Source organism: Dipodomys merriami, unplaced genomic scaffold, assembly GCF_024711535.1.
Source record: "Dipodomys merriami isolate MVZ:Mamm:240054 unplaced genomic scaffold, mDipMer1.0.p SCAF_2, whole genome shotgun sequence".
NCBI classification, from domain to species: domain Eukaryota; kingdom Metazoa; phylum Chordata; class Mammalia; order Rodentia; family Heteromyidae; genus Dipodomys; species Dipodomys merriami.
This window is the reverse complement of record NW_027203381.1, coordinates 57,585,346-57,610,744: the sequence shown is the minus strand read 5'-3', so window position 1 is coordinate 57,610,744 and position 25,399 is coordinate 57,585,346. Positions and strand designations below refer to the sequence as shown.

General features: G+C 41.9%; 1 protein-coding gene across 3 annotated transcripts in view; it reads right to left on the bottom strand.

The window, feature by feature from the left end:
* The window catches only part of Yeats2 (YEATS domain containing 2), a 98,747-nt gene that overhangs the window by 7,827 nt on the left and 65,521 nt on the right, over positions 1 to 25,399 (bottom strand). For all 3 annotated transcript variants that reach the window (XM_070029681.1, XM_070029683.1, XM_070029682.1), the window contains exons 20-27: positions 18,765 to 18,941; positions 14,137 to 14,320; positions 11,220 to 11,348; positions 10,441 to 10,539; positions 3,486 to 3,588; positions 2,476 to 2,549; positions 1,477 to 1,556; positions 680 to 881 (exon numbers count right to left, since the gene is read on the bottom strand). In XM_070029681.1, coding sequence (XP_069885782.1) covers positions 680 to 881; positions 1,477 to 1,556; positions 2,476 to 2,549; positions 3,486 to 3,588; positions 10,441 to 10,539; positions 11,220 to 11,348; positions 14,137 to 14,320; positions 18,765 to 18,941 — 1,048 coding nt within the window. The remainder of the gene's footprint in view (positions 1 to 679; positions 882 to 1,476; positions 1,557 to 2,475; positions 2,550 to 3,485; positions 3,589 to 10,440; positions 10,540 to 11,219; positions 11,349 to 14,136; positions 14,321 to 18,764; positions 18,942 to 25,399) is intronic.

The window sequence follows — 25,399 nt, the reverse complement described above, 5'->3', positions numbered from 1 at the left end:
TGCCTGCACTGGCTTTGTACCACAATCCTCAGATCATAGCCTCCTGAGTAGCTAGGATTACAGGCCTGAGCCACCAGCACCCAGCTTTGTAGTTTATTCTTTAAGGTGACATTCAACTGCCTCTCTTCCCTAAATACATTTTCTACCCACTCTGCCAAAATCCAGCAATTGTCTATGTTCTCATTTTACCTGCAACATTATTAACTGTTCACTGTGACTCCAACGCTAGCTAACATATTTCCTAGTCAGGTTTGTAGAGAAAGTAAAAGGTAAGATAAGACACAGGCCCTATCTTCATGGAAACAGGGCATGCTTGTTCACTGGGAGTTCCTAAGGTCACAGAGGAAGAGGAAGTTACTTCTATGTGAGGAAAGGACATGGGCTAGGAGTCTCCAAGGAACAGGCAGTACACTTTGAAGAATGATGTTGAAATGAACAGTGTGTGCCTGCTAGACAGCAAGAACTAAACAATTCTCTGCCAGAACATAGCACTCAAAATGCTTGGGTACAAGTATCTGAAGGGGACTGGACAGTCTGGAATGTCATGGGGAGAGGTGAGTGAAGGTTCTGGTTCTCCATGGCAGCTTCATCTGTAGCCAGCCGATGGTGAGCTGGGGGACTCAAGGTAGGCAAGTGTCCCGCAGGCTGCGAGGGAAACCCGGGCAGCTTGCTGGCCTACCTGGCTCACTGTCGATCTGGGTGAGCACATCCTCAATGGAGTCCCCGTCATTCCGCAGGCTCTCAGGATCTGGTGGGGTATAGCCATGGCAGCGACACCAGTGAGCAATGTGCTTGGTTTTAAGGGGAGTCAAGTGGTTAAATCTTGGATTCTTCTCCAGTATCTCTTGTAAGACTTTTCTCATTGTCATTGCTCTTTGCCACTAAAAAAACAAATTGAACTATCATTAAATCTTTCAACTTAATGAGCTGTGTATTGAAGCAAGCTACATAATATAAAAACTACCACGCTGCTGGGCAATGGTGGCTCATGACTATAATTCTAGTTACTCAGGAGGCTGAGATCTGAGGATCAGCCTGGAAAGACAAATCGAGAGAGTTTCTTATCTCCAATTAATCAGCAAGAAGCTAGAAATACAGGTATGGCTCAAGTGAAAGGCCAGCCGTGAGAGTTTAACTTCTATCAGCTTCCTAATTCTTCTAAGATACAACAGAAACTCCTGGGTGTGGCATTTAAGGCTCTTCACCTATATTTCCCACTCCCTTCTTCCCCAAATCAACCACAGCAACCTCTCACTGCTTCTGAAATACCCAAATAAACAGCTTCTTACAGCCTTAGTGTATCTGGCAAGATAGCTGCTATACTGGTTTTAGCATACAAAAACCCTCAAGCCAGCACTTGGTGGCTCGTGCCTGTAATGCTAGCTTCTCAGGAGGCTAAGATCTGAGGATCATGGTTCAAAGCCAGTCCAGGCTCTCAGCAGAGGCCTGTGCATGTAACAGACAAACACAGCTTACCTCAGCAGCTCTCCTTTTCCCGATATTCCAGCTATAATACTGCTCCACAGACTTTGCAGAAAAACAGCTGGCATCTTCACCTAGAAAGCACAAACCCGTACATCCTAAATAAAGCTGTTATGGCTTAGACCAAATCTCATTTGCAGGAAAAACTACCATGTCCCAGACCTGTTTATCAATGTGTGTTCCTTGCTGGATGAGTTCAAGTACAGTACACACACAAGATTTTCTCCTTAAAAGAGAAGGCATCTCATTCCTGTGTACTCAAAACAACATCTTCCTTGGGAAAGTAGTTTCTTTGGTACTGCCAAGCAGCTGATGAAATAATAGGAACACATAGAAGCAGAGTAGTCTGTGCTGGGTCTAGCCCAGTGCACATGGCAGGACTGTACCTCAAGTCCTCCTCTAACTCTGTGAAATCGCCCTCTAGTAAACATACCCAACAGGGCTGTCCCCTCAGTCAGGACAACTGTGGCTACAGTGCAGATCATTCAATTTTGCTAACAACAGGTAGTGGGGCAGCACACTTTCCTTTGGATTGCTTAAAAACTAGGGCCGTATCTTGCCTTGCCAAAGCTTACCCTTGCTTAACTTCACTTTTTCATTGTGAACTGGAGATGCTACCTATTACATGAGACTGGTTAACAAGATGGTAAATGTAATGGGCCTGCACAGAACCTGGCACACTGTGGGCAAATGTTAGCTTCATATTCCATATTATTAAATATAAAAATGCAGCTTTATTTAGATAACAATTTATAGTTATATATACAAAAGTTAAATATAGAAACATTCTTCTGCAGATTGAACAGGGAAAACCTTCAAAAAATAGCCAAAATACTGTAATGTCTAAGACCTTTGCAATGAGTATATATCTATTTAAACCCTCATAACTGTCAGTCAGTGTTAATTTGCAATACTAGGTATAAGTTGACACAATAACTCCAAGGAGTTCATAACTTCAAAAATGTACCCATAGATTCAATATAATTGTCTTACTTTTTGCAGTGATAAGTGGAATCTTCTTTACTACTGCTGTTAAGAGCTGCTGGATAGTCTCCAAATGGTCTATCCTGTGAAGGATGAGAGAAAGCAAAGCAGGGAGTACACGTAAGTTTTTAACCACACAGACACATACATTTATAATTCCCCTTTTTGAGCACATTAAAATTTAAAACCATAGTATGAGCATGCCTTTCCTTCTAACAGAGAGCTTTCTTCATAAAGGAAGCGTATTCTATGTTTAAAAATTATCCAAAATACATTTTGGCAATACATATATATTTTATTTATATTTTAAAGTTAAAAAATTTTGCAAAGGGGGCTGGGAAGGTGGCTCAGTGGTAGAGCGCTTGCCTTGCATACATGAGGCCCTGGGTTCGATTCCTCAGCACCACATAAGCAAAAAGAAAAAAGCCGGAAGTGGTGCTGTGGCTCAAGTGGTAGAGCGCTAGCCTTGAGCTGAAGAGCTGAGGGACAGCGCCCAGGCCCAGAGTTCAGGCCCCACGACTGGACCCAAAAAAAAAAAATTTTTTTGCAAAGGGATTAGAAAAGTTCTTTCATAGAAATGCCTGCCTTCAGGTTATTACAGGCGATGCTTCCATCTGCCATGTTATTTAACGTGGCTAAGTTTCTACTGTCCCCAGAATTTGGAGACACTTCACAGTATATGGTCAAAGGTAGGACAGTAGGAAACCCAAGGAAGCGTTTGGGAGAAAAGGCAGCTGTGTAAAGTGAAGGTGGCTGTGTGGATACCTAGTCACCAAATGTGAACACTTGAGTGCTAAGGATTCACCAGGAGTTCATGTTGAGAAACTCAAGTGAAGAGAGTTCTGGAATCCCACTAGATGTTTCCAAGGCCACAAATCAAGTGCTGCCCCTAACGATCTACAGGGACAGATCATTCCCAAGAGGCTCAGCACCACACACCCTCACCATCAGAGGCATGACTGAAGAGCATCATAAAAAGGCCAAAATAAAACTCTTTAGAAAAAGACTGGAATAATTACTTAATGACATAGCTTCCCAGCTCAGAGTTTTCTTCTGTTTTCACTGTTGTCTGACCCTCCTGTGAAAGGCAGCTTGGCCCAGGAGTTTCTGGTTCAGTCTTCACTACAAGGGAAGAGCAACAAAAGAGATCTGTCAGGGCTCAGTGGCAGTGGAAGAACACGTGCAGATAGAAACAAAGCTCTTCCACTGAAGCTCAGTGAGGAAACTGCCACTCCAGCTGCAGCGGGGACACAGCCAGGAAACCGCAATGGCTTCTGTCACCATAGCAACACAAGGACGAATTGTTAGCCTGGGTCTCAGCGGGAGCAACTCCAAGCTTAAGACAAGGCCATAAAATGATGCATTTTTACAATTTTTGTTGTTTGTTTTATACATAGGCACAGTATATTTTGTTATCACTCACCTTCCATTATTCTTTCTTTGACTTTTTTTTTTTTGCCAGTTCTGCAGCTTGAACTCAAGGCCTAGGGGCTGTCCCTGACCTTCTTGAACCACAGCGCCACTTCAGGCATTTTCTGTTTATGTGGTACTGAGGAATCGAAACCAGGGCTTTGTGCATCCTAGGCAAACACTCAATCACTAAGCCATATTCCCAGCCCTTCTTAGACTTTTGTAATGCCAGCTGTTCTAATTTCTTTTTTCGTTTTGTTGGTCATAGGGTTTGAACTCTGGGCCTGGGTGCTGTCCCCTGAGTATTTCAGCTCAAGGAGAGCGCTGTACCACTTGAGCCACAGTGCCACTTCTGGTTGTTTATACTGGAAATGAGACTCTAATGGACTTTCTTGCCCAGGTTGGCTTTGAATGGTGATCCTCGATCTTAGCCTCCTGAGAAGCTAGGATTATAGGCATAAGCCACCAGCACCTGGCTCTAATTTCTTTCTTTTTTTTTTTTTTTTTTTGGGTCCGGTCGTGGGGCCTGAACTCTGGGCCTGGGCGCTGTCCCTGAGCCCTTCAGCTCAAGGCTAGCACTCTACCACTTGAGCCACAGCGCCACTTCCGGTTTTTTTCTTTTTGCTTATGTGGTGCTGAGGAATCGAACCCAGGGCCTCAGGCATGCAAGGCAAGCGCTCTACCACTGAGCCACCTTCCCAGCCCATTGGCTCTAATTTCTAAGACAACAACCTCTAGCATCATTTCTCCAGTTAAGTTTATTGACTTATCCCAGTGTTCACAGACACAAAGCAGAAAGCAAAAATCAGTCTGCTGTATAACAGGCTTTCAATATTACAGACGAACACTCTTAATTTGAAAATCTCATATACAAAAGGCCCCAACATTCAAAACTGTTTAGCTCCCATATGATGTTGCAAGCAAAAAATTCAATACAACTATTTCATGAGCAAAACTATTAAAAATTTTGTGTAGGGGTTGGAGGCGTGGCAAATGATAAGAGTGCCAGCCAATAAATAAGCAAAAGCATCAGATACCAAGTATGAGTCCTGGTTTCAGACTCCCCAAAACTGTATACAATAATGTGTGGAAATGTTATAATCTTCTCTGCACAATTAATGTATAATAATAAAAACAAGCAAAACAGTATATATCTAGATATCATGATATATGTATAAGGTATACATGAAGCTCAAACCAATTCCATGTTTAGTCCAATCCCCATTTATTATATTGTATAAATAATGTATCCAAAATCTAAATCTGAAATAATTTCTAGTCTTGGGTAAGGGATTTCATCCCACCTTATACTAAGTCTATTAAGACAGCAATGTTTCAGTGTACATTCATCCCTTTCCTTAAGTAGTCTTCCCTGATCAAAAACTATGCTGGGTCAAGGCACCTGTGCCTCTGGGAAGCTGAGAATGTGAGTATTACAGTTCCAGACCAGCCTGAGCAGAAGACAAGGTTCCATCTCACTTTAGGGAAGCCATATGAGATTGTGCATCCAACTACAAGGAAGCCTAAAATAAAACTGTGGTGCAGGCATATTACCTGGTCAGGAAAAGAGACAATTCTATCTTAATAATAATTAATGAGCCAGGTACTCACACCTGTAATCCTAGCTACTCTGAAAGCTGGGATCTGGAGGATCAAAGTTTGAGGCCAGATCAGACAAAAAAATCCTCAGGTCTCCATCTCCAAAATAACCATCACAAAGCAGGACCAAAAGCATGGTTCAAATGGTAGAACACCTGCCTAACAAGTACAAGGATCAAGTTCAATTCCTAGTACTGCTACTACAACACAATGTTTCAGCACCAGCTTCCTGACTCCACTCTCTTCCCCCAATAATCTCATCTTGTGCACTAGCAGCAAGTAACTCTGTATACAGCAGAAGTCTGTGAGATATAAATCTATGTATTCATGTACCCACCACTCAAATATGGCTTGCTGGGTTCTGGCGAGTCATCCCTGACAAAGACAAAGATGGACCTTTTGCCCATTCTGAAACTCACAGTACTGGAATCATATTGTGCATATATGTTTGCCTAGCACCATTTTAGTTGTCAGAAGGAATAATGCAACAAACACTTGCATGTCTTCTGGTAGGTACGTGCAGTCTGTTCCCAGAAGTGAAGTAGATGAAACAAAGGTAGATAGTGTTTAACTAGAAACTGCCAGACTTTTTTCCAAAATGCTCTCCATTTATAGTCCCACTAGCAGGCAAGTTCTAGTTGCCTTTGGTACTTGCCAAAACCTGGTATTGAACCCTTTTAATTTGGTGATTGATAGACCACTATGGTTCTAATCTGCAGAGTAATGAAGGTGAATAATTATTTTTTGATGGATGTTCTTTTCTGTGAAGTACCTGCTCAGTTTTCTGTCAATAAGAAAACAAGTTGGGCTGGGAATGTGGCTTAGTGGTAGAGTGCTTGACATGCAATTTCTCAGTACCACATAAACAGAAAAGGCTGGAAGTGGTACTGTGGCTCAAGTCGTATCCTTGAGCAAAAGAAGCTCAGGAACAGTGCCCAGGCCCTAAGTTCAAGTCGCAGGACTGGCAAAAAAAAAAACCAACAACAAGTTATTGTCAGTCTTTTTCACATTGATTTTTTAAGAAGGTATCTGTGTGTGTATTCTGGATATGACTCACATATTAGATATATGCATGGCAAATACCTTGAGTATGTGGCTCATTTAATGTCCTCTGGGAAGTAAGGTTGCTAATGTTAATGAAGTCCAATTTATCATTTTTATGCTTATTTCCCTATCATGTTCAAAAGGTTGTAAAGATAGCCTCATGTTTTCTTTTAGAAGTTTGACATTCCACATTTAGGCCCATGACCCAACTCAATTTAAGTTTTTGTTTATACGGTAAAATAGGAGCCAAGGTTTTCTATTTTCTCAAATGGATTTATATATATCCATTTAACCTCAGACTATTTATTGAAAAGACCACCCTTTCTTTACTACTATAACTTTATAGTGTGTGCATGTGTAAATAGGCATATGTGTGTATATATATTATATACATATGCTACCTTCATGTAAGTCTTCCTCATTTCTTGCTCATTGATACTGTCTTGCTATTTTAATTAATTAATTTTTGAGAGTCTTGCTATGTGGCTTCAAACTGACTATTCTCATGCTTCAGCCTCCAAGGTGCTGGAACTATAGGTATCTACCACCAAGCCCAGTTTTAGCTATTTTATTTTAGGATTTTGCATTTCTATATGGATTTCAGACTTACCTGGACAATTCCTATATTTGCACCATCAGCACCAACAACACTGTACAGATTAGGACTGGAACTGTACTGAGTGCATATACTGGGTTTTTTTTTTTGTTTTTTGTTTTGGTCTGGTCATGGGGCCTGAACTCTAGGCCTTGGCGCTGTCTCTCAGCTCTTCAGCTCAAGGATAGAGCTCTAACACTTGAGTCACAGCGCCACTTCCGGCTTTTTCCTTTTTGCTTATGTGGTGCTAAGGAATTGAACCCAGGGCCTCGGCCATGCAAGGCAAGCGCTCTACCACTGAAGCCCCAATACTGGTTTTTTTTAAGAACTGATATTTAAGTCTTCTTAATTTCTCTCTATAGAAGGAGGTTGTTTCTAAGATCTACTATTGCTTTAGTAGATTGTATGATATTTAATGTATCTGGTATTTCTATAAATATTTTCTTTAAACCTAATTTTCTAACTGGCTTACATAGAAATTCAAGTGATTTTTTATACTGACATATTGTGTAATCTTGCTAATTCACTGCAAGAAGAACAGATTTTCCCATTCCCTATTCTGAGACTTCAAAATAGGAGATTGACAGGTGCTGGTGGCTTATGCCTATAACCCTAGGAAGTTAGTAGGGTGAGAAATTTGAGGGCTACTGTTTAAAGCCATTCCAGGCAGGATCTTAGCTCTAATTAATCACCAAAAAGCTGAAAGTAGAGCTGTGGCTCAAAGGGTAGAATGATAGACTTGAGAATTCTAGCTCAAAGACAGAGCTTAGGCCCTTCCAAGCCCAGGGACTGGTGCAAAAACAAAAACAAACAAAAAAAAAAAGGAGTGCCAATGGCTCACACCTGCAATCCTAGCTACTCAGGAGGCTGAGATCTAAGGATTGAGGTTCAAAGCCAGTCTGGGCAGGAAAGTTTTGAGTCTTATCTCCAATTAGCCAGAAAACCAGAAGTTGCACTGTGGCTCAAGTGGTAAAGCACTAGTCTTGAGAACTGAACAGTGCCTGGGCCCAGAGTTCAAGCCCCATGGCTGACAAAAAAAAAGAGTTGAGACACTACAATTCTATGGGTTCAGGTCTACTCACTTTAATCTGGCATTTGAACAATTACAGACATATAAAAATAGCATTTTCATATTGTGGCAGCTCTTCTGTGAGAAATGAACATACATTCTCTAAAATTTATACCAAGAGACCCCAAATTGGAAAAACTCCTTTGTCCTTCAACAGGAGAAAAGAGAACTTTAAAAGGATATTTCTCCATTACAGACTCCTCCTATTCAGCAATATGGAAGAATTTCAAAAACACTAATGCTGAGTAAATGAAACTAGACACAAAAGAATTTACATACTTCCTGCTTTTATTTCAATAAAGCTCAAAGACTGACCTTTGGTAACAGAAATCCAAATAGTGGTTGTCTATAGGACTGGAAAGTAAGCAGGGAACAGGTCACTGACATTTCTTTATCTTTTAATGAGGTGTTGATTACATGGTTTACACATGTATCCATTCATCAAATGGCATGCTTAGTATCTGCATTTCACTATGTCTTTTTTTTTTTTGTCGGTCGTGGGGCCTGAACTCTGGGCCTGGGTGCTGTCCCTCAACTCTTCAGCTCAAGGCCAGCGCTCTACCACTTGAGCCACAGCGCCACTTCTGGCTTTTTCTGCTTATGTGGTGCTGAAGAATCAAACCCAGGCCTCATGCATGCAAGGCAAGCACTCTACCTCTGAGCCACCTTCCCAGCCCACTATGTATTATCTTATTTCAACAAAAATCTAACACAAATGCTCTCACCTAATCCAAAATTAAATGAATCAGGACTATGACAGCTCTTACTGAGAAATTCAAATACAGACTGACACCAATTCTTTCAGAATGCACTTAAGTGTTGGCTGTTTCTCTATACAGAGCTGGTCAGTAAATAGCTTAGGCTCTGTGGGTCATACATTCTCAGACTGTGGTTCATAAAAGAATTAGTATATAGATGAATAAAGGAGGCTATGTGCCAATTGAGCCTTACTTAAGAAAAACACATAGCAAAACACCAGCCAAACTCTGCTTTATAGGACCTTAAGATAAGCACTTAAGTATACACAAATCTACCCCTTTCCAATTGGCGCCAGTGGCTCTCGCCTATAATCCTAGCTACTCAGGAGGCTGAGATCTGAGCATTGCAGTTCAAAGCCATCCAGGGCAAACCAGGGCAAGAAACTCTGTGAGAATCTTATCTCCAATAAACCACTAGAAAACTGGAAGTAGTGCTGTGCCTCAAGTGATAGAGTGCTCATCTTGAGCTGAAGAGCACAGGGACAGTGTCCAAGCCCAGAGTTCAAGCCCCACGACCGACAAAAACAAAACAAAACAAAAAAACAACCCAACACACACACACACACACACACACACACACACACACACACACACACACACACACACACACACACACACACACACACACACACACACACACACACACACACACACACACACACACACACACACACACACACACCATACACACACCTCTTCCCAAAACTCCTATGAGATCCCAGATACCTGAAAAGTAAGTGGACAGACATAATTCAAAGTATAACTTTACTGCTTCCTAGTCTTTTAGATTAGCAAGAATATGTGTAGTATGTCTAAATTTGTTTCCTCATCTCCAAAATGGGCATAATGACTGTGTTAAAGAACAGGAAAAGAGCTATATCCTCCCCTACCCACCCACCTACCACCCCACACTGCAGGCTCTGAACACATGGTAGATGTGTTATAGGAGGCAAATGTATTGCTCTGATCCAGGGCACTATCTTATATTGCTCTAATTTTTGGCGAGGAATACCCTCTTGCCAGTTTGTCAATGTCTAGTTCTTGCCTAAAGCTCCTTTACCACAACTATACTCTTCAGTTAGTCCCTAAAATTGGTCTACGCCCCAGACAAACCTGGAGTTTGTCTGTCTCTACTGTTCCCTTAGTCTGGCATTTCCCTTGCCCTGTCCACAGGCAAAAGACCCCAATCTTTGTACGGTCCAGTTGATGATACATTCCCTATATCAAGCCCTGCCCACTGACAATCCTGATTACTACAACATTTCAGCAATCATTTCCCAGACCATTATTTTGCTTTGATCAATCATGGCTTGCTATGTTCTGCAACTCTCTTCAACTTATAAATTCTGTCTCTGTATTTCCTGAATTGTCACTCTAGTAGATAAGGAGAACTTACTTGCTAAATGGCTGATTCAGAAGCTGAAAAAACTCAAAGGACTACAATTATAGCAATTTCTTGAAGAAAACTTCAGAATAAAAATACCATGAGATCTACCTACCTTTTGCAACAGCTGCTGGAGCAGAGCTAGGAACAGCTGGAGTTGGGGCTGCTACAGGCACTATGGTAGGTGACTTGCTGGTAGAAAATGACTGAACCACTAAAGGGCAAAAAAAAAAAGGAGAGGATATAAAATAGAGACCAAAATTCTTTTTAATATCTAACTCCTACATAAAAGTTGTACATTACTCTAATCTCATGACCATAGAGATGGTAAGGTAACCCAACAAGCTGGGATCTTAGTTATTTATACTAGGGTATAAATAACTTCAATTAAGTAAATTAAGAAAATTAAAATCTAACTAACCTAAATTCTCATAAATGTTTCAAATTTTCCGCCTCAACTCAACTTTAGAATTGTGCCAGCTATTTAGAAGCCAATGATGGCTTAAGTTTTGTTTTATCCATCTTGGTCCTGGGGCTTGATCTCAGGGCAGGTATAGTTGCTGTCCCTGAGAATTTTTTGCTCAAGGTTAGCACTCTAACACTTGAGCCACAGCTCTACATCTGGCATTTTGGTGGTTATTAGAGATAAGAGTTCAGACTTTCCTGCCTGGGTTGGTTCTGAACTGCAATCCTCAGATCTCACCCTCCCGAGTAGCCAGGATTATAGGTGTGAGCCACCTTAAACTTTGGCTTCAGTTTTACTTGCAGTTTTAGAGTTCAAGGGCAGGCCTCAATAGCTAAGGGCAGGCTATGATGGCAAAGCCATCACCAACCAGTAGATACTGATTTTCCACAAGATGGGTCTATGTGACAGGCCCACAGTATAGAACATACCTTTATTCACAGGCATCAGTATAGTCTGTACACCTCCAGAGGTGCTTACACTGAGAGGCTTCAGTTGGCTGGGAATCGTCAGGACAGCCTGCTGAGGATTGGACTGACTGGAGTGAATCTTTAACAATCCTAAAATAAGTTAGAAAATAAGGCCAAATCTTAGATCAGATGCTTCCTTCAAGTTTCTTACCCTCTTCATCACTCATTCCAATTTTCTCCTAGGATGAAATTCCCAAGACATTCGTTCTTTCACTAAATTAAAAGCCTGGATCAGGAGAAAACAGAGGCTGCAGATTTTACAATGAAACACTGACATGACATTATGATTTACTATTAGTGTCCTTACTCCACAATCTTAAAGTAATGCAGAAAACTTTGCAAATGTAGGAGTAATAAAAAGAAAAAGCTGGATGTGAGGCAGCACAGCTGTATTCCTGGCATTTGGAAGGCAAATGCATGAGGATCTTGAATTTGAGACCAGACTGGGCTACAAAGCATGACTCAAAAAAGAAAAGTAGGAAATGCCACCGCAATCCTATCACAGGATGATAAGTATTAACACTTTGAAGCAGGTCTTTTCCATGTTTGTTTCCTACGTCAATTTGCTTTTGTACATTGCTATGATATATGCATTATACATTTATAAAAGTTTTTATATTCTGATGCAGAAAACTGCCACTGGCTTCTGAATTAGCTTCAGATCATTTCAGTGTACCCATCATGAGTCTGGTTCCCATCTACCGACATCATTTCCACATAGTCCCTCTATATATCTATCTTCACTTAAATCTGTGCATCTCTTAACTTTCATTTCCTATCCTAGCCTCTAATATTTTTGAGTGCAATCCTCTCTTAACTTACTGTAAAGGTAATTTCCATGCTCTCATGCATTACAGAACTATGCTAGCATAGAAAAAACAATGATAAAGGGCCTTTACCATGAAAGCACAGTAGACATAATCCACCCATTTGTGTGGTTTATATCAGAGCATCAGAGGCCTCAAACACAAAGCCCCTGAAAGAAACTGCTGGTCTGAAATACACTCTAGAATGAGGCCTTCAATGAACAGGAAAATCTTTCTTCAGAATAGAGGTACATTCAGCCATGTATTTACTGAGACTAAGTACAACAATGACCCAGTATTTTTTGTACTTTTAAAATTCTTACCTTTATCAAGTATATGCTTATCAGTAAAAGAAAAAGAATAAGAAGCTTGTAACTACAAACTCTGTTGACTTTGTTCCACCTTCCTGTTTTCCTCTACTTTCCAGCACTATCCACTTTTACCTGTTGGTCCTTTTTTCAAAACAATTTATTTCAACATTAAAAAAAATGCACAAGGCCTTGATTCATCTATTTTTATGGCCCAAGGGCCCACTACTACTGCTACCAATCTAATAGGTAGAAGTCTTTGAGGAACTTGTACTTGATATTCCCTACTCCAATACTTCTCTGTTGATCCCAAAGGATAGATACCAACATAATTATTTTCTGCCAAAAACTTCTTTCCTTCCTCCTTCCCTTCCTTTTGTGCTGGTTCAGGGGGTTGAACTCAAGGCCTCTAGGTCTCATTTGGCTTTTTCACCCATAGCTGGTTCTCTTTCAAGTTGAAGACACACAGCTGTTTGTTATATCAGTCTTCAGCATCTGACACATAGTCACACTAAGTAGTATAAACAGGCTGTTAGTGGAGGCAAACTTTTGCCCTTTGGACTTCAGAACTATAAATAACGAACTAGGGACTCTACAAAAAAAAAGGTGAATTGGGGATAACTATGGCAGCTATTATTTATGCAACAACTACCATAAACCAGATGGTATGCTACTCTACTCATTTATATCACTCTTCAAAACCTCCAGGAGTGGGTATTATTATTAACATCATTTCACAGATAAAAACTGAAGAGAAGCAACTATATCTAAGGCTTCAGGATTTGTGCTGTTTTTCTCTAAGATTTCTGGAGTCATTTAGCTGAGCAGAAAGATCACATTTTACCAGACTTAATGTACTCTTTGAAAGAAAAAAAAAATTCTTCAGGTTTTGCAATCAATTCCATCCAAAACTAATCACTGATAAAAAAAGAAAAATATTCAGTTCTTCCAAAAATTACCTTATAAAAATTAATTATAAAAATGATGAATATATTCCAGAGTTCCAAAGGGCTCTATTATTAAAATTATTCACTATGGAAGCCATAGACTGAATAGCTGGTTCTATTTTTAGCTTGGCTTTTTTGTTTTGTTTTCTTTCTTCTTTTTCTTTAGCACTAATAATTGAACTAAGGGCTTTATGCTTTTTGCTCTTAGCCCACGCTAGGCAAGTGCTCTTTCCCTTGAGACATACTCCTGAGTCCCTTTGTTTTTAGTTTGTTTTCAAACGGGATCTCAAAATTAACTTGGCCCAGGCTGGCTTGGAATCTGCTCCTCTAACTTCTATAAGTAGCTGGGTTTACGTGTAAGCTATAAGGCCCATCTAGCCTGAATAATTTTTTTTTTGGTTGGTTATAGCACTTGAACTCTGAGCCTGGGCACTGTCCCTGAGCTTTTGGCTCAAGGCAAGCACTCTACAATTTGAGCTACAGCACCACTTCTAGATTTCTGGAGAGAAGAGTCTCATAGACTTTCCTGCCTGGCTGGCTTTGAACCATGATCCTCAGATATCAGCCTCCTGAGTAGCCAGGATTAGAGGTGTGAGCTACCGACGCCTGGCTCTAGCCTAATTTTTAAATGGTAAATTTAAGTCTCAGACTTAAAATTTTATATACAGCTTTTTCAAATAAAAATAATTTACTTAAAAACAATTATTTGGAAAATATTTCTGGGTTAATTGGTTCAATAAGGTACTCTATAAGATATTAAGACTTTCCAAAAATATTCTATCCCAATGAGAAAAAATGAGAAATAGCATGGTCTGACCTGATACTGTGGCTTTCCCAGAGATGGGGTTTGGTGTGGACACCAGGGATGTGGCACTGACGACAGTGGGGGTCGCAGTCTTGCAGGTTCCCATGGTGGCCTGGCTCACACACACTTGGGGCTGCCCAACAGTTTTCATTACAGAACCAATAGTAGACGACGAAGCAGGGGCTGTTCCTTCAGACTGTTTATTCACACCAGAAATGAAGAAATCAAGATGACAGAAGTGTAACTTCCTTCAAGCAGTGACTGCCATCACACACTCAGTAAATATGAACTATCAGCTAACACCTATATATTAAATGCCAAGCCATTTGAAAAAAAGATGGCCTCTCTAATTCAGTGGTTTCTATACTTTTAGATTTCATAGACCACCAAAATGAAGCAGTGTTGTAGGGTTACCACATTAAAATAATTCATCATTAGTTTTATCACTTTTTTTTTTGGTCGGTCATGGGGCCTGAACTCTGGGCCTGGGCGCTGTCCCTCAGCTCTTCAGCTGAAGGCTAGCACTCTACCACTTGAGCGTCAGCCCCACTTCCGGCTTTTTCTGCTTATGTGGTGCTGAGGAATCAAACCCAGGGCCTCATGCATGTAAGGCAAGCACTCTACCACTGAGCCACCTTCCCAGCCCCTAGTTTTATCACTTTTAATGAAAGGTTACTTTGATGCTAAAAAGTGGGAGGACAGAATGAAATAATGGAACAAAATGAGCTTTGTTAAAAACAACTATCTAGTGGATGGGAAGGTAGCTTAGTGGTAGAGTGCTTGCCTAGAATGCATGAAGCCCTGGTTACATTCCTCAGTACCACATAAACAAAAGAAGCTGGAAGTGGCTCAAGTGGTAAAGCGCTAGCCTTGAGCAAAAAGCTCAGGGACAGTGCCCAGGATGAGTTCAAGCCCCAGGACTGGCACAATAAACCAAACAACTGTCTACAAAGTGTAAATGTCTTAAGTCTGAAGTGTCACTGGAGACATCTGCTATTTGATGGGCAATCAGCAGGAGGTCATGAAGTGTGTCATATGGTACAGCAGGAACAGGGGCAAGGCCCCAGGAACAGGGGCAAGGCACCACACAAGTGAGAAGGAAGACATTGCTTCTGCCTCTTAGATATCCTAAAAATGGGGGTGGTGGAGAAAAGGCAATGTTAAGATAATGGTACTTTATAAGCCTTTTCAAGATTCAAGGCAGAGAGAGGGAAAAAATAAAAGTATTTCTTGGTATGCCGAAAGCCTAAAGGATGCAAAAAGTGGTATGCTAAGGAGGTGCAAAGTAGAGTGAAGTAGGCTACAGTTGTAGCTGTAGGTTATGAAACTTGAGGAGTAAGCAAAGAGTCAGATCATACAGATCAAGTTAGAAAAGAAACTTCAAATCTTGCTGGGAAAAATGGATGTTGATATATGAAAGAATGAAGTTTGGTCCCTACCTCATACCATATGCAAAAGTAAATTCAAAATGGAATTAAATTTAATGAAACTAAATATGAGAGGAAAACACAGTCTTAAATATTTTGGCCTTGGGGGCTGGGTTGGCATGTAGCTAGATAGTAAAGTACTTGCATAGCATGTGCAACACCCTCTGTTGCCTACCACGGGGGGGGGGGGGGGGGGGGGGGAGGGAAGTAACATTGGATTAGTATTGGGTCGGTCGGTCTCTATCCTCTCTTTCTTTCCTCTTTCCTTTCTCCCTCTCTCCCCCCACTTTTCTCCCCCCCTCCTCCCTCCCCCTCCCCCTCTCCCTCTCTCTCTGCAGGTCCTGGGACTTACACTCAGGGCCTGAACCTCTCTGTGCTCAAGGCTAGCATTCTACCACTTGAGCCACAGCTTTTTACTTTGCTGCCTGGGTTAACTTGGCTATGATCCTCAGATCTCAGCCTCCTGAGATCTCCTGTGGCACCTGGCTAGTACTGGGTTTAACACCAAAAGACACGAACAAGCAATAAAAGAAAAACAGATAACTTGGGACTTTTGTGGTTAGAGCATATCATCAATAAAATGAAATAAACATTATCCAAAAAGCAATGTGCTATTTGCTTGACTTATGCAACTGTAACCCCTCTGCACAATTCCTTTATAATAACAATTTTTTGTTTGTTTGTTTTTGCCTGTTGTCGGGCTTGAACTCTGGTCCTGGGCACTGTTTCTTCAGCTCTTCAGCTGAAGGCGAGCACTCTATCACTTGAACCACAGCACCACTTCTGGGGTTTTCCAGTGGTTTATTGGAGATAAGAGTTTCATGGACTTTCCTGCCAGGGCTGGTTTTGAACTGTGATTCTCAGATCTCAGCATCCTGAGTAGCTAGGATTACAGGCGTGAGCGCCAGGCTTATAATAACAATTTTTAAAAATTGTTTTTGTTAATTTTTTTTTAAAGAAGAGCAGTAGAGAAAAAAGTTTGGAATTAAGAGAAAAAAAAACTGCAAATCTGGCAATTATCTATCTATCTATCTATCTATCTATCTATCTATCTATCTATCTATCTATCTATCTATCTATCTATCTATCTGCCTACCTATACCTACCTACCTACCTATCTATCCCAAAAGACAAATAACTAAAATTGGGCAAATGATCTGATCTGAATAGATAATTTCCCAAAGATGTACAAATGGCCAATATAGATATGGGATGATTGATTACTTGTTAGGGAATTTCAAATCAAAACAAAACTACAAGGTATCACTTCACTTAAAGGACAAGACAAAAGTGTTACTGGGGTTGGGGAATTAGCCCGGTGGAAAAGCACTTCCCTGGAAAGTACAAGGACCCGAGTTCAGTTCTGGTGGTGGAGGGGGGGTGGGGGGGGTGGAGTGGGGGGGGGGGAAGGAGCTATAAAATACCTCCCCCAAAAAGACAATTAGATGGGGCTGGGAAGGTGGCTCAGTGGTAGAGCTCTTGCCTTGCATGCCTGAGGCCCTGGGTTCGATTCCTCAGTACCACATAAGCAAAAAGAAAAAAGCCAGAAGTGGTGCTGTGGCTCAAGTGGTAGAACGCTAGCTTTGAGCTGAAGAGCTGAGGGACAGCGCCCAGGACCAGAGTTCAGGCCCCACTGTTACAAGGACATGGAACTCACACAAATTGCTGGTGGAAATATAAAATGGTATAGCTACTTGGGAAATGGTCTGCCAGTTCCTCAAAATATTAAATACAAGTTACCATATGAACCAGCAATTTTATTTGCTAGTATAAAGGTAATAGGAATGAAATTATGTTTGTACAAAAAAATGAGTACATAATGTTTATAGTAGCACTTTTCCTACTGACCAAAAAGTAGAAAGCAATCCAGATGTCCATCAACTGATAGACAAAATGTGGTACATCCATAAAACTTAATGAACAATATTCATCTATAAAAAAGGAATAACTACTGATGCATATTACAGCATGGATGAACATTAAAAATGTTTTTTTGTTTTTGGTCTGGTCGTGGGGCCTGAACTCTGGGCCTGGGCACTGTCCCTCAGCTCTTCAGCTCAAGGCTAGCGCTCTACCACTTGAGCCACAGTGCCACTTCTGGCTTTTTTCTTATGTGGTGCTGAGCAATCGAACCCAGGGCCTCAGGCATGCAAGGCAAGCGCTCTACCACTGAGCCACCTTCCCAGCCCAAACATTAAAAATGTTATGCTAGGGCTGGGAATATGGCTCAGTGGTAGAGCGCTTGCCTACCATGCATGAAGCCCTGGGTTCTATTCCTCAGCATCAGATAAACAGAAAAACTTGGAAATGGTGCTGTTGGTCAAGTGGTAGAGCACTAGCTTTGAACACAGAGAGACTCAAGAACAGTGCTTGACTTCAAGCTCCAGAACTGGTTAAAGAAAAAAAAAAAGTTATGCTAGGCAAAAGATGTCAGAAATAAGCCAGGCGCCAGTGGCTCATGCCTGTAATTCTAGCTACTCAGGAGGTGAGTCCGTGAGACTCATCTCTAATAAACCATTAGAAAACCGGAAGTGGTGCTGTGGTTCAAGTGGTAGAGCACTCACCTTGAGCTGAAGAGCTGAGGGACAGCGCCCAAGCCCCACGGCCAACACAACAAAACAAACCAAAAAGATGTCAGAAATAGAAGGATGCATGTTGTAGGACTACATTTATATGAAATATCTTGAAGAGGCCAAATCCATGAAGAAAAAATAGTCGTCCTCCAGGACTGGGGAATGACTGCTAATGGTGTAAGTTTTCTTTTGGGACCAGGGAAACCTTCTGGGCTGGACAATAATGATGAGAGTTTTGCACCCCTGTGAGTATATTAAAAATTGTTGGTTTACCACTGCCCATGGGAAATTTTTAAAAAAGAAAATGGTTGTGGCTGGGAAGGTGGCTCAGTGGTAGAGCGCTTGCCTTGCATGCATGAGGCCCTGGGTTCGATTCCTCAGCACCACATAAGCAAAAAAGAAAAAAGCCGGAAGTGGCGCTGTGACTCAAGTGGTAGAGCGCTAGTCTTGAGCTGAAGAGCTGAGGGATAGCACCCAGGCCCAGAGTTCAGGCCCCACGACTGGACACCCCCTCAGTCCCCCAAAAGAAAGAAAATGGCTTCAATTTTTAAAGATTCACTGGTATCCCTGCTAAATAGGTTCTGCAAGTTCATCTTGATTTTCTGTTTCTTGATGATTTTCTAATTTCATGCTAACTCACCTGCTGAGCAGGACCATTTGTTGAGAGGGTCACAGCTGGGGAGGTAGCTGTTGTGATAACCCCTCCTGCTACTCGCAGCATTGTGGTTCCAGGTTTTGAGAGTTGTGAAGTCGATGGCACAGTCTTCAAGGTGTTATCAGATATCTTCATTAGAGATGCCTGCCCAGCAGGAGCTGCCTGAAGAAACAAAATAGATAGAAGTAATAATAGCTCATAATTTAGTCCTTAGCTATATTTGCGAGTACATCAATTGACAGTATATCACAAGGAATAAATTGAACTATGAGATGTTTATGTACATTTCCAACAAGTATAAATTTTTTACCTTTGAACTACCACTGATTCAGAACAAATAAATGAATGCAATTCCAAGATCCTACTTGGTAGCAGTTTTCAAAGATACCAAGCCATCTGTTTTCAAAAATAACTGAGCCCAAAACAAATGGAAGGAGAAAGGGTAAGCAAATGCAGTCATTACATTCAATGTACACAATGTAAAACTTGAAATACGTAATTTGAGGGTAGGAATGGGAGGGGGGAAGTGGGGGAGAACAATAGAAGGGGGGACACTGATCAAGCTGCATTGTACTCGCAACCTGACTTACGGAAGTGAAACCTCTTTGTAGAATTCCTTGATAAACAGTTTAAACATTAAAAAGTAACTGAGCCTAAAGTGCTCTAAAATGTACATAAAATCTTTACACATGAAAATAAAACCCAGGGTAGGATAGTGGTGCTCTACAGTAGATATAGGCTTAGCATTTAGGATTACAGGGTCATTCAGCAAATTACTGCCTCAATTACCTAGATCAAGGCTCAGTAAAATTTTTATTTATAAAAAGAGTAAACATACATTTTTAGTTTTGCAAAGTCACTGTTTCAATTCCTTTTTTTTTTTTTGGGTGGGTTCGGTCGTGGGGCCTGAACTCTGGGCCTGAGCACTGTCCCTCAGCTCCTCAGCTCTACCACTTGAGCCACAGCGCCACTTCTGGCTTTCTTTTTGCTTATGTGATGCTGAGGAACTGAACCCAGAGCCTCATGCATGCAAGGCAAGCACTCTACCACTGAGCTACCTTCCCAGCCCCAAGAGTACATTTCTTTTTTCTTCATTTTTTTTTTTGGTCAGTTGTGGGGCTTGAACTCTGGGCCTGGGCGCTGTCCCTGTGCTCTTCAGCTCAAGGCGAGAGCTCCACTGCTTGAGCCACAGAGCCACTTCCTGTTTCAATTCCTTAATGCTACTATGATAGCATGAAATAAGTGTGACTGAGTTCTACAAAACCTCAAAGCTTTGGGAATAATAAACTAATTGAAGGCATAATGTCTGAAATTAAATGCCCATCACAAGCAGATGCCATTTTTCAGTTTGAGAGTGTAAGATGTTCCAGATGGTAGAAAGCACTTGTACTTATCTATGTCACTCATTAGTCATTCTTTTTATTAACTATAAAGGGCAATTTTAGTCCTATCATAGAGATAAGATTAAGATCAGTGACTGTATCAAGCTAGTTAACTAGAGAATCATGATCAGAATCCTAAAATAATAGCCAACCACTGGAAATATAGCTCAACCATACAGCACTTGCCTAGCATGCCCAACACCCTAGGTTTGATCCCAGCACCAGAAGAAAACAAAACAACCTGCAAAAACCTAGCATAAACTGAAACAAACAGGTAAAAGACTATAAAATTCTGAAGAAAAGCTTTGAAGACACCAGAAGATGGAAAGCCCTTTCTTTCTTTTTTTTTTTGGGGGGGTCCGGTCGTGAGGCCTGAACTCTGGGGCTGGGCGCTGTCCCTCAGCTCTTCAGCTCAAGGCTGGCGCTCTACCACTTGAGACACAGTGCCACTTCCGGCTTTTTTCTTTTTGCTTATGTGGTGCTGAGGAATTGAACCCAGGGCCTCATGCATGCAAGGCATGCGCTCTACCACTGAGCCACCTTCCCAGCCCGGAAAGCCCTTTCTTATGTTCATGTATTGCTAGAATATTGTGAAAATAGCTATACGAGTGAAAGCAATACACAAATTTAATGCAATGCCCATCCCTTTCTCAGTGTTATCCTTGGAAGAAATAATAACAAAGACCAATGGGACAGAAAAGAAAGCCCAGAAATAAAACCACATAGCTACAACCATCTGATCTTGACAAAGATGCCAAACTAACACTGGGAAAAAGCTTCTTCAACAAATAGTGCTGGGGAAATGGCAACTCCAGGCAGAAGACTGAAACTAGACCATGTCTCACTCTGTACATCGAACTGGAATCAAAGATCTAAATGTAACATCTGGAATTCTGAACTATTACAAGAAGGCATAGGGGGATGCTAGAAAATATAGGCATAGGATTCCAATTTCCCAGATAAGAGCAAGAATGGAGAGAGGATTGTATCAAATTTTAAAAAACTCTGCATGTCAAAAGAAACAATGACTAGAATCAAGAACTTACGTAAAGGGAGAAAATCTTCTACAGCTATCCAACAGGTAAAACCCAAAAAAATTGAACAGCCAAAAAAAAAAAATCTAATTAGTAAATATACAATTTTCTCAACCATAAAGGAAATGCAAGTCAAAATTACAGTTAAGATTCCACCTGACCTGTCAGAAAAGCAATTAAAAAGAAAGTAAAGGGGCTGGGAAGGTGGCTCAGTGGTAGAGCGCTTGCCTTGCATGCATGAGGCCCTAGGTTCGATTCCTCAGCACCACATAAGCAGAAAAAAAAAAACAAGCCAGAAGTGGCGCTGTGGCTCAAGTGGTAGAGCGCTAGCCTTGAGCTGAAGAGCTGAAGGACAGCGCCCAGGCCCAGAGTTCAGGCCCCATGTTTGGACCTCCCCGTCCCCCCCCCCCAAAAAAAGTAAACAGGTCTAGGAATGTGGCTTAGTGTAGAATGCAAGCATGAGGCCCTGGGTTTGACTCCTTAGTACCACATAAATAGAAAAAGCTGGAAGTGGTGTGGTAGCCTTGAGCTGAAGAGCTCAGCAACAGTGCCCAGGCCCAGAGTTCAAGCCTTACAACCACCACCACAACCTCCACCACTACCACCACCAACAAAAGCAAACAAATGACATGACCAGCAAACAAATGACGAGCACAAATGCTGGTGTGAATATGGGGAAAAATATGTTTATATACTGTTGATGGAATATAAACTAGTATACTAATTCTGGAAATCTCTATTTCCGTAGTGAAAATATAATATGGAGGCATCTCAAAATACTAAACAGACCTATTTTATGATTCTGTAATACCATTCTTAGGCATACATCTGAAAATCAATATACAAGATATTTGCGTACCCATATGTACTGCAGCTCTGTTGACTATAACTAATCTGTGTCATGAGCAGCTGGGCTGAACAACCAAAGAATGGTGAGAGAGAAAAAATGTAATATGACCTTGCAGGAAAATGGATAACTAGTGGTGCCAATGGCTCATGTCTGCAATCTTAGCTATTCAAGAGGTTGAGATTTGAGGATCATGCTTTGAAGCCAGAGCAGGTAGGAAAAGTCCTTGAGATTCTTATCTCCAATAATCTACTCAGAAAAAGCCAGAAGTGGTGCTGTGGCTCAATTAGTAGAGCACTAGCTAGCCTTAAGCAAAAGAAGCTCAGGGATAGAGCTCAAGCTCTGGGTTGGAGACACACACACACACACACACACACACACACACACACACACACACACACACACACACACACACACACACACACACACACACACACACACACACACACACACACACACACACACACACACACACACACACACGGTAGCAATGTAAAACACACTAAACAGTGTTTGAGAAGGGAAAGGAGAAAGGGAGAAACAGGAATATCCTAGGAGTGAACTAGTTCAACATATACTGTATGCATGTATGGAATTATCACAATGAAACTCACTATTACTAATGTATGCTAATTTTAAAAATGAAGTAGGGGCTGGGAAGGTGGCTCAGTGGTAGAGTGCTTGCCTTGCATGCATGAGGCCCTGGGTTCGATTCCTCAGCACCACATAAGCAGAAAAAGCTGGAAGTGGCGCTGTGGCTAAAGTGGTAGAGCGCTAGCATTGAGTTGAAGAGCTGAGGAACAGCTCTGGGATAGGCCCAGAGTTCAGGCCCTAGGACCGCTCCCCCCCCCCCCCAAAGTAAACTTTAAAAAAGATTTGGAGATCTAGCTACAATATCCTCCTACAGATCATGATATCCCTTGACCAGTCAAAATTCCATCATTTCTCCTTGATGACATTACTACTCTTTATTCTAAAGAACGCTATAGCTTTTTTTCCCAGCTCCCCCTCTTTCCCAGCTCTCCAACATGGCCTGGTGCCAGCCAGAACGATGAATAAACCCTTACCTGAATACCACGTGCATGGTGCTGTTCTTACTCGGCTACCTCTTTTTAAAAACCTAACATAAATGGTGCCGAAACCCGGGAAGGGCTTAAAGTCAGGGTAAGTGGGATTCCTCTCCGTTTTTTGTTTGTTTTTATTTTTCCCTTTTTGCTCTGAGGAATACCCACAGTTCTGACGGCCTCTTGCGAACCCATCTGTCTGTTGCAGACACAGCGCATCGATACCATTGCTGCCTTCACATCCACGTCCACACTTCTCTACTCTGGTAAGTGAAACTACTCTCTATGGTTCTCTGTTGCTCAGTCTCTGTCCAGATGTGGTACCAATGCCAGAGAGCTCCTACGGACTTTAGCTGAAAGGCCGGTCACCTCTGAAGCCGAGGATGCTTGGTTTTGGGGGCTTGGCCATTTCTCTCTAGAGGGCCGGGGAAGTCGGGACACCGCTTCTGCCTGGTCAGCTCTCCTTCACTCACCAGACTGACTCTCCTACTCATTTAATGGGGTGCTGCGAATCACGCCCAAGCGGTGAAACCCCTTTGAAATGCCTCCTGCACTCCCTGGAAAGCCAGAGCGCCTAATTTTTATGCCATTCTCAGATGTAGACTTTTTTTTTTTTTTTTGGGGTCCGGTTGTGTGGCCTGAACTCTGGGCCTGGATGCTGTCCCTCAGCTCTTCAGCTCAAGGCTAGCGCTCTACCACTTGAGCCACAGCACACTTCCGGCTTTTTTCTTTTTGCTTATGTGGTGCTGGGGAATCGAACCCAGGGCCTCATGCATTGCAAGGCAAGCACTCTACCACTGAGCCACCTTCCCAGCCCTGTAGACAGTTTTTGCCACTGCAATGGTAAATGGTCAGAAGTCTGTTTACTTTCAGGCTCTCTTTGCTCTCTCTCTGCCAGTCATGTCCAACTTTCCCTATCTCTCCCCTTCTCTTTTCTCTTTCTCCCTTTTCTCTTTTGGCTTGTGCCCTGAAGAGTACGATGCAGGCTGGGTCCCGGGGACCCCCCCTCTAGGTTCCCTCTCAAAGGCTAGCCAATTTAGGCTTGACCTACTTGTTCAGGATTTCTTTGCATTTTTTCAGAAATTCACCATCTTGGCCACATGGTAGGTTAAGGGTTTGGCCCCATCTGACCCTTAACCTTCCACCAAGCTTACTACTCCATCTATTCTAAGGTGCCTTGCTAACAAGTTGCTCTTTTCAGCCCTGGTAACTGAAGCCCAACCATCTGATGTGCTTTGTTAGCAAAGATGTCTAAACGTTGTCAAAATTTTAGGTTTTGAGTTTTGCCTTTTTTGTTTTGTGTTGTGTATTCTAGCACTGACTACATGACTCTAAAATATTGGGCATATCTGTGCTAAGATTCTCACATCCAATGAGTTTTGTCATTTTAGAATATTTGTTGGCAATTCTTGATAAGAATCAGGTAAACTCTACTTATTCTACTTGATCTCCTTGTTGCTTTAATTGGAAATAATAAAGGGCTTTTGTGGCAAAGATTGCAGTTCAAAGCCAGCCCAGGCCGAAAAATCCCTAAGTCTCCATCTCCCAACTAACCTGCAAAGAGCCAGGCTGGAAGCAAGGCTCAAGACTTATCTCTAACCAGCCAAACACTGGAAGTGGTACTGTTTTTTGGGTTCGGTCATGGGGCCTGAACTCTGGGCCTGGGAGCTGTCCCTCAGCTCTTCAGCTCAAGGCTAGCACTCTACCACTTGAGCCACAGCGCCACTTCCGGCTTTTTTTTTTCTTTTTGCTTATGTGGTGCTGAGGAATCGAACCCAGGGCCTCTGGCATGCAAGGCATGCGCTCTACCACTGAGCCACCTTCCCAGCCCCTGGAAGTGGTACTGTAACTCAACATGGTAGAGCACTAGCCTTGAGCAGAAGTGTTTAGGGACAGTTCCCAGGCCTTGAGTTCAAACCTTCTTGAATACCAACTGGGACAAGCCATCCCAGCAACGAGCACCTAGACTCAGCCAGTCTGGGGAAGAAGGGAACATGGAAAGCAGTAAGAGGAGATGATGTCACATCAGCTACTTTGTGCCTGCGCTTTCAAAATTAACCAGAGCTGGGAGGTCAGTAGAAATAAGAAGCCTGCCCATCCAATTTCTATACCTGTCTACCTAATAACAGGAATTTATATTCTTCCTTTGTCACCTGACTTCTCTACCTGAAGTCACCAGATGTCAGAAGTAGCTAGGGACATTTCTACCAACATTTTCAGCCCCAAGTCCTTCCTCTTGCCATTTATTTGCTCTTTAGTATTTTTTTCCAGCCCCTCAATGACTCATGAGACT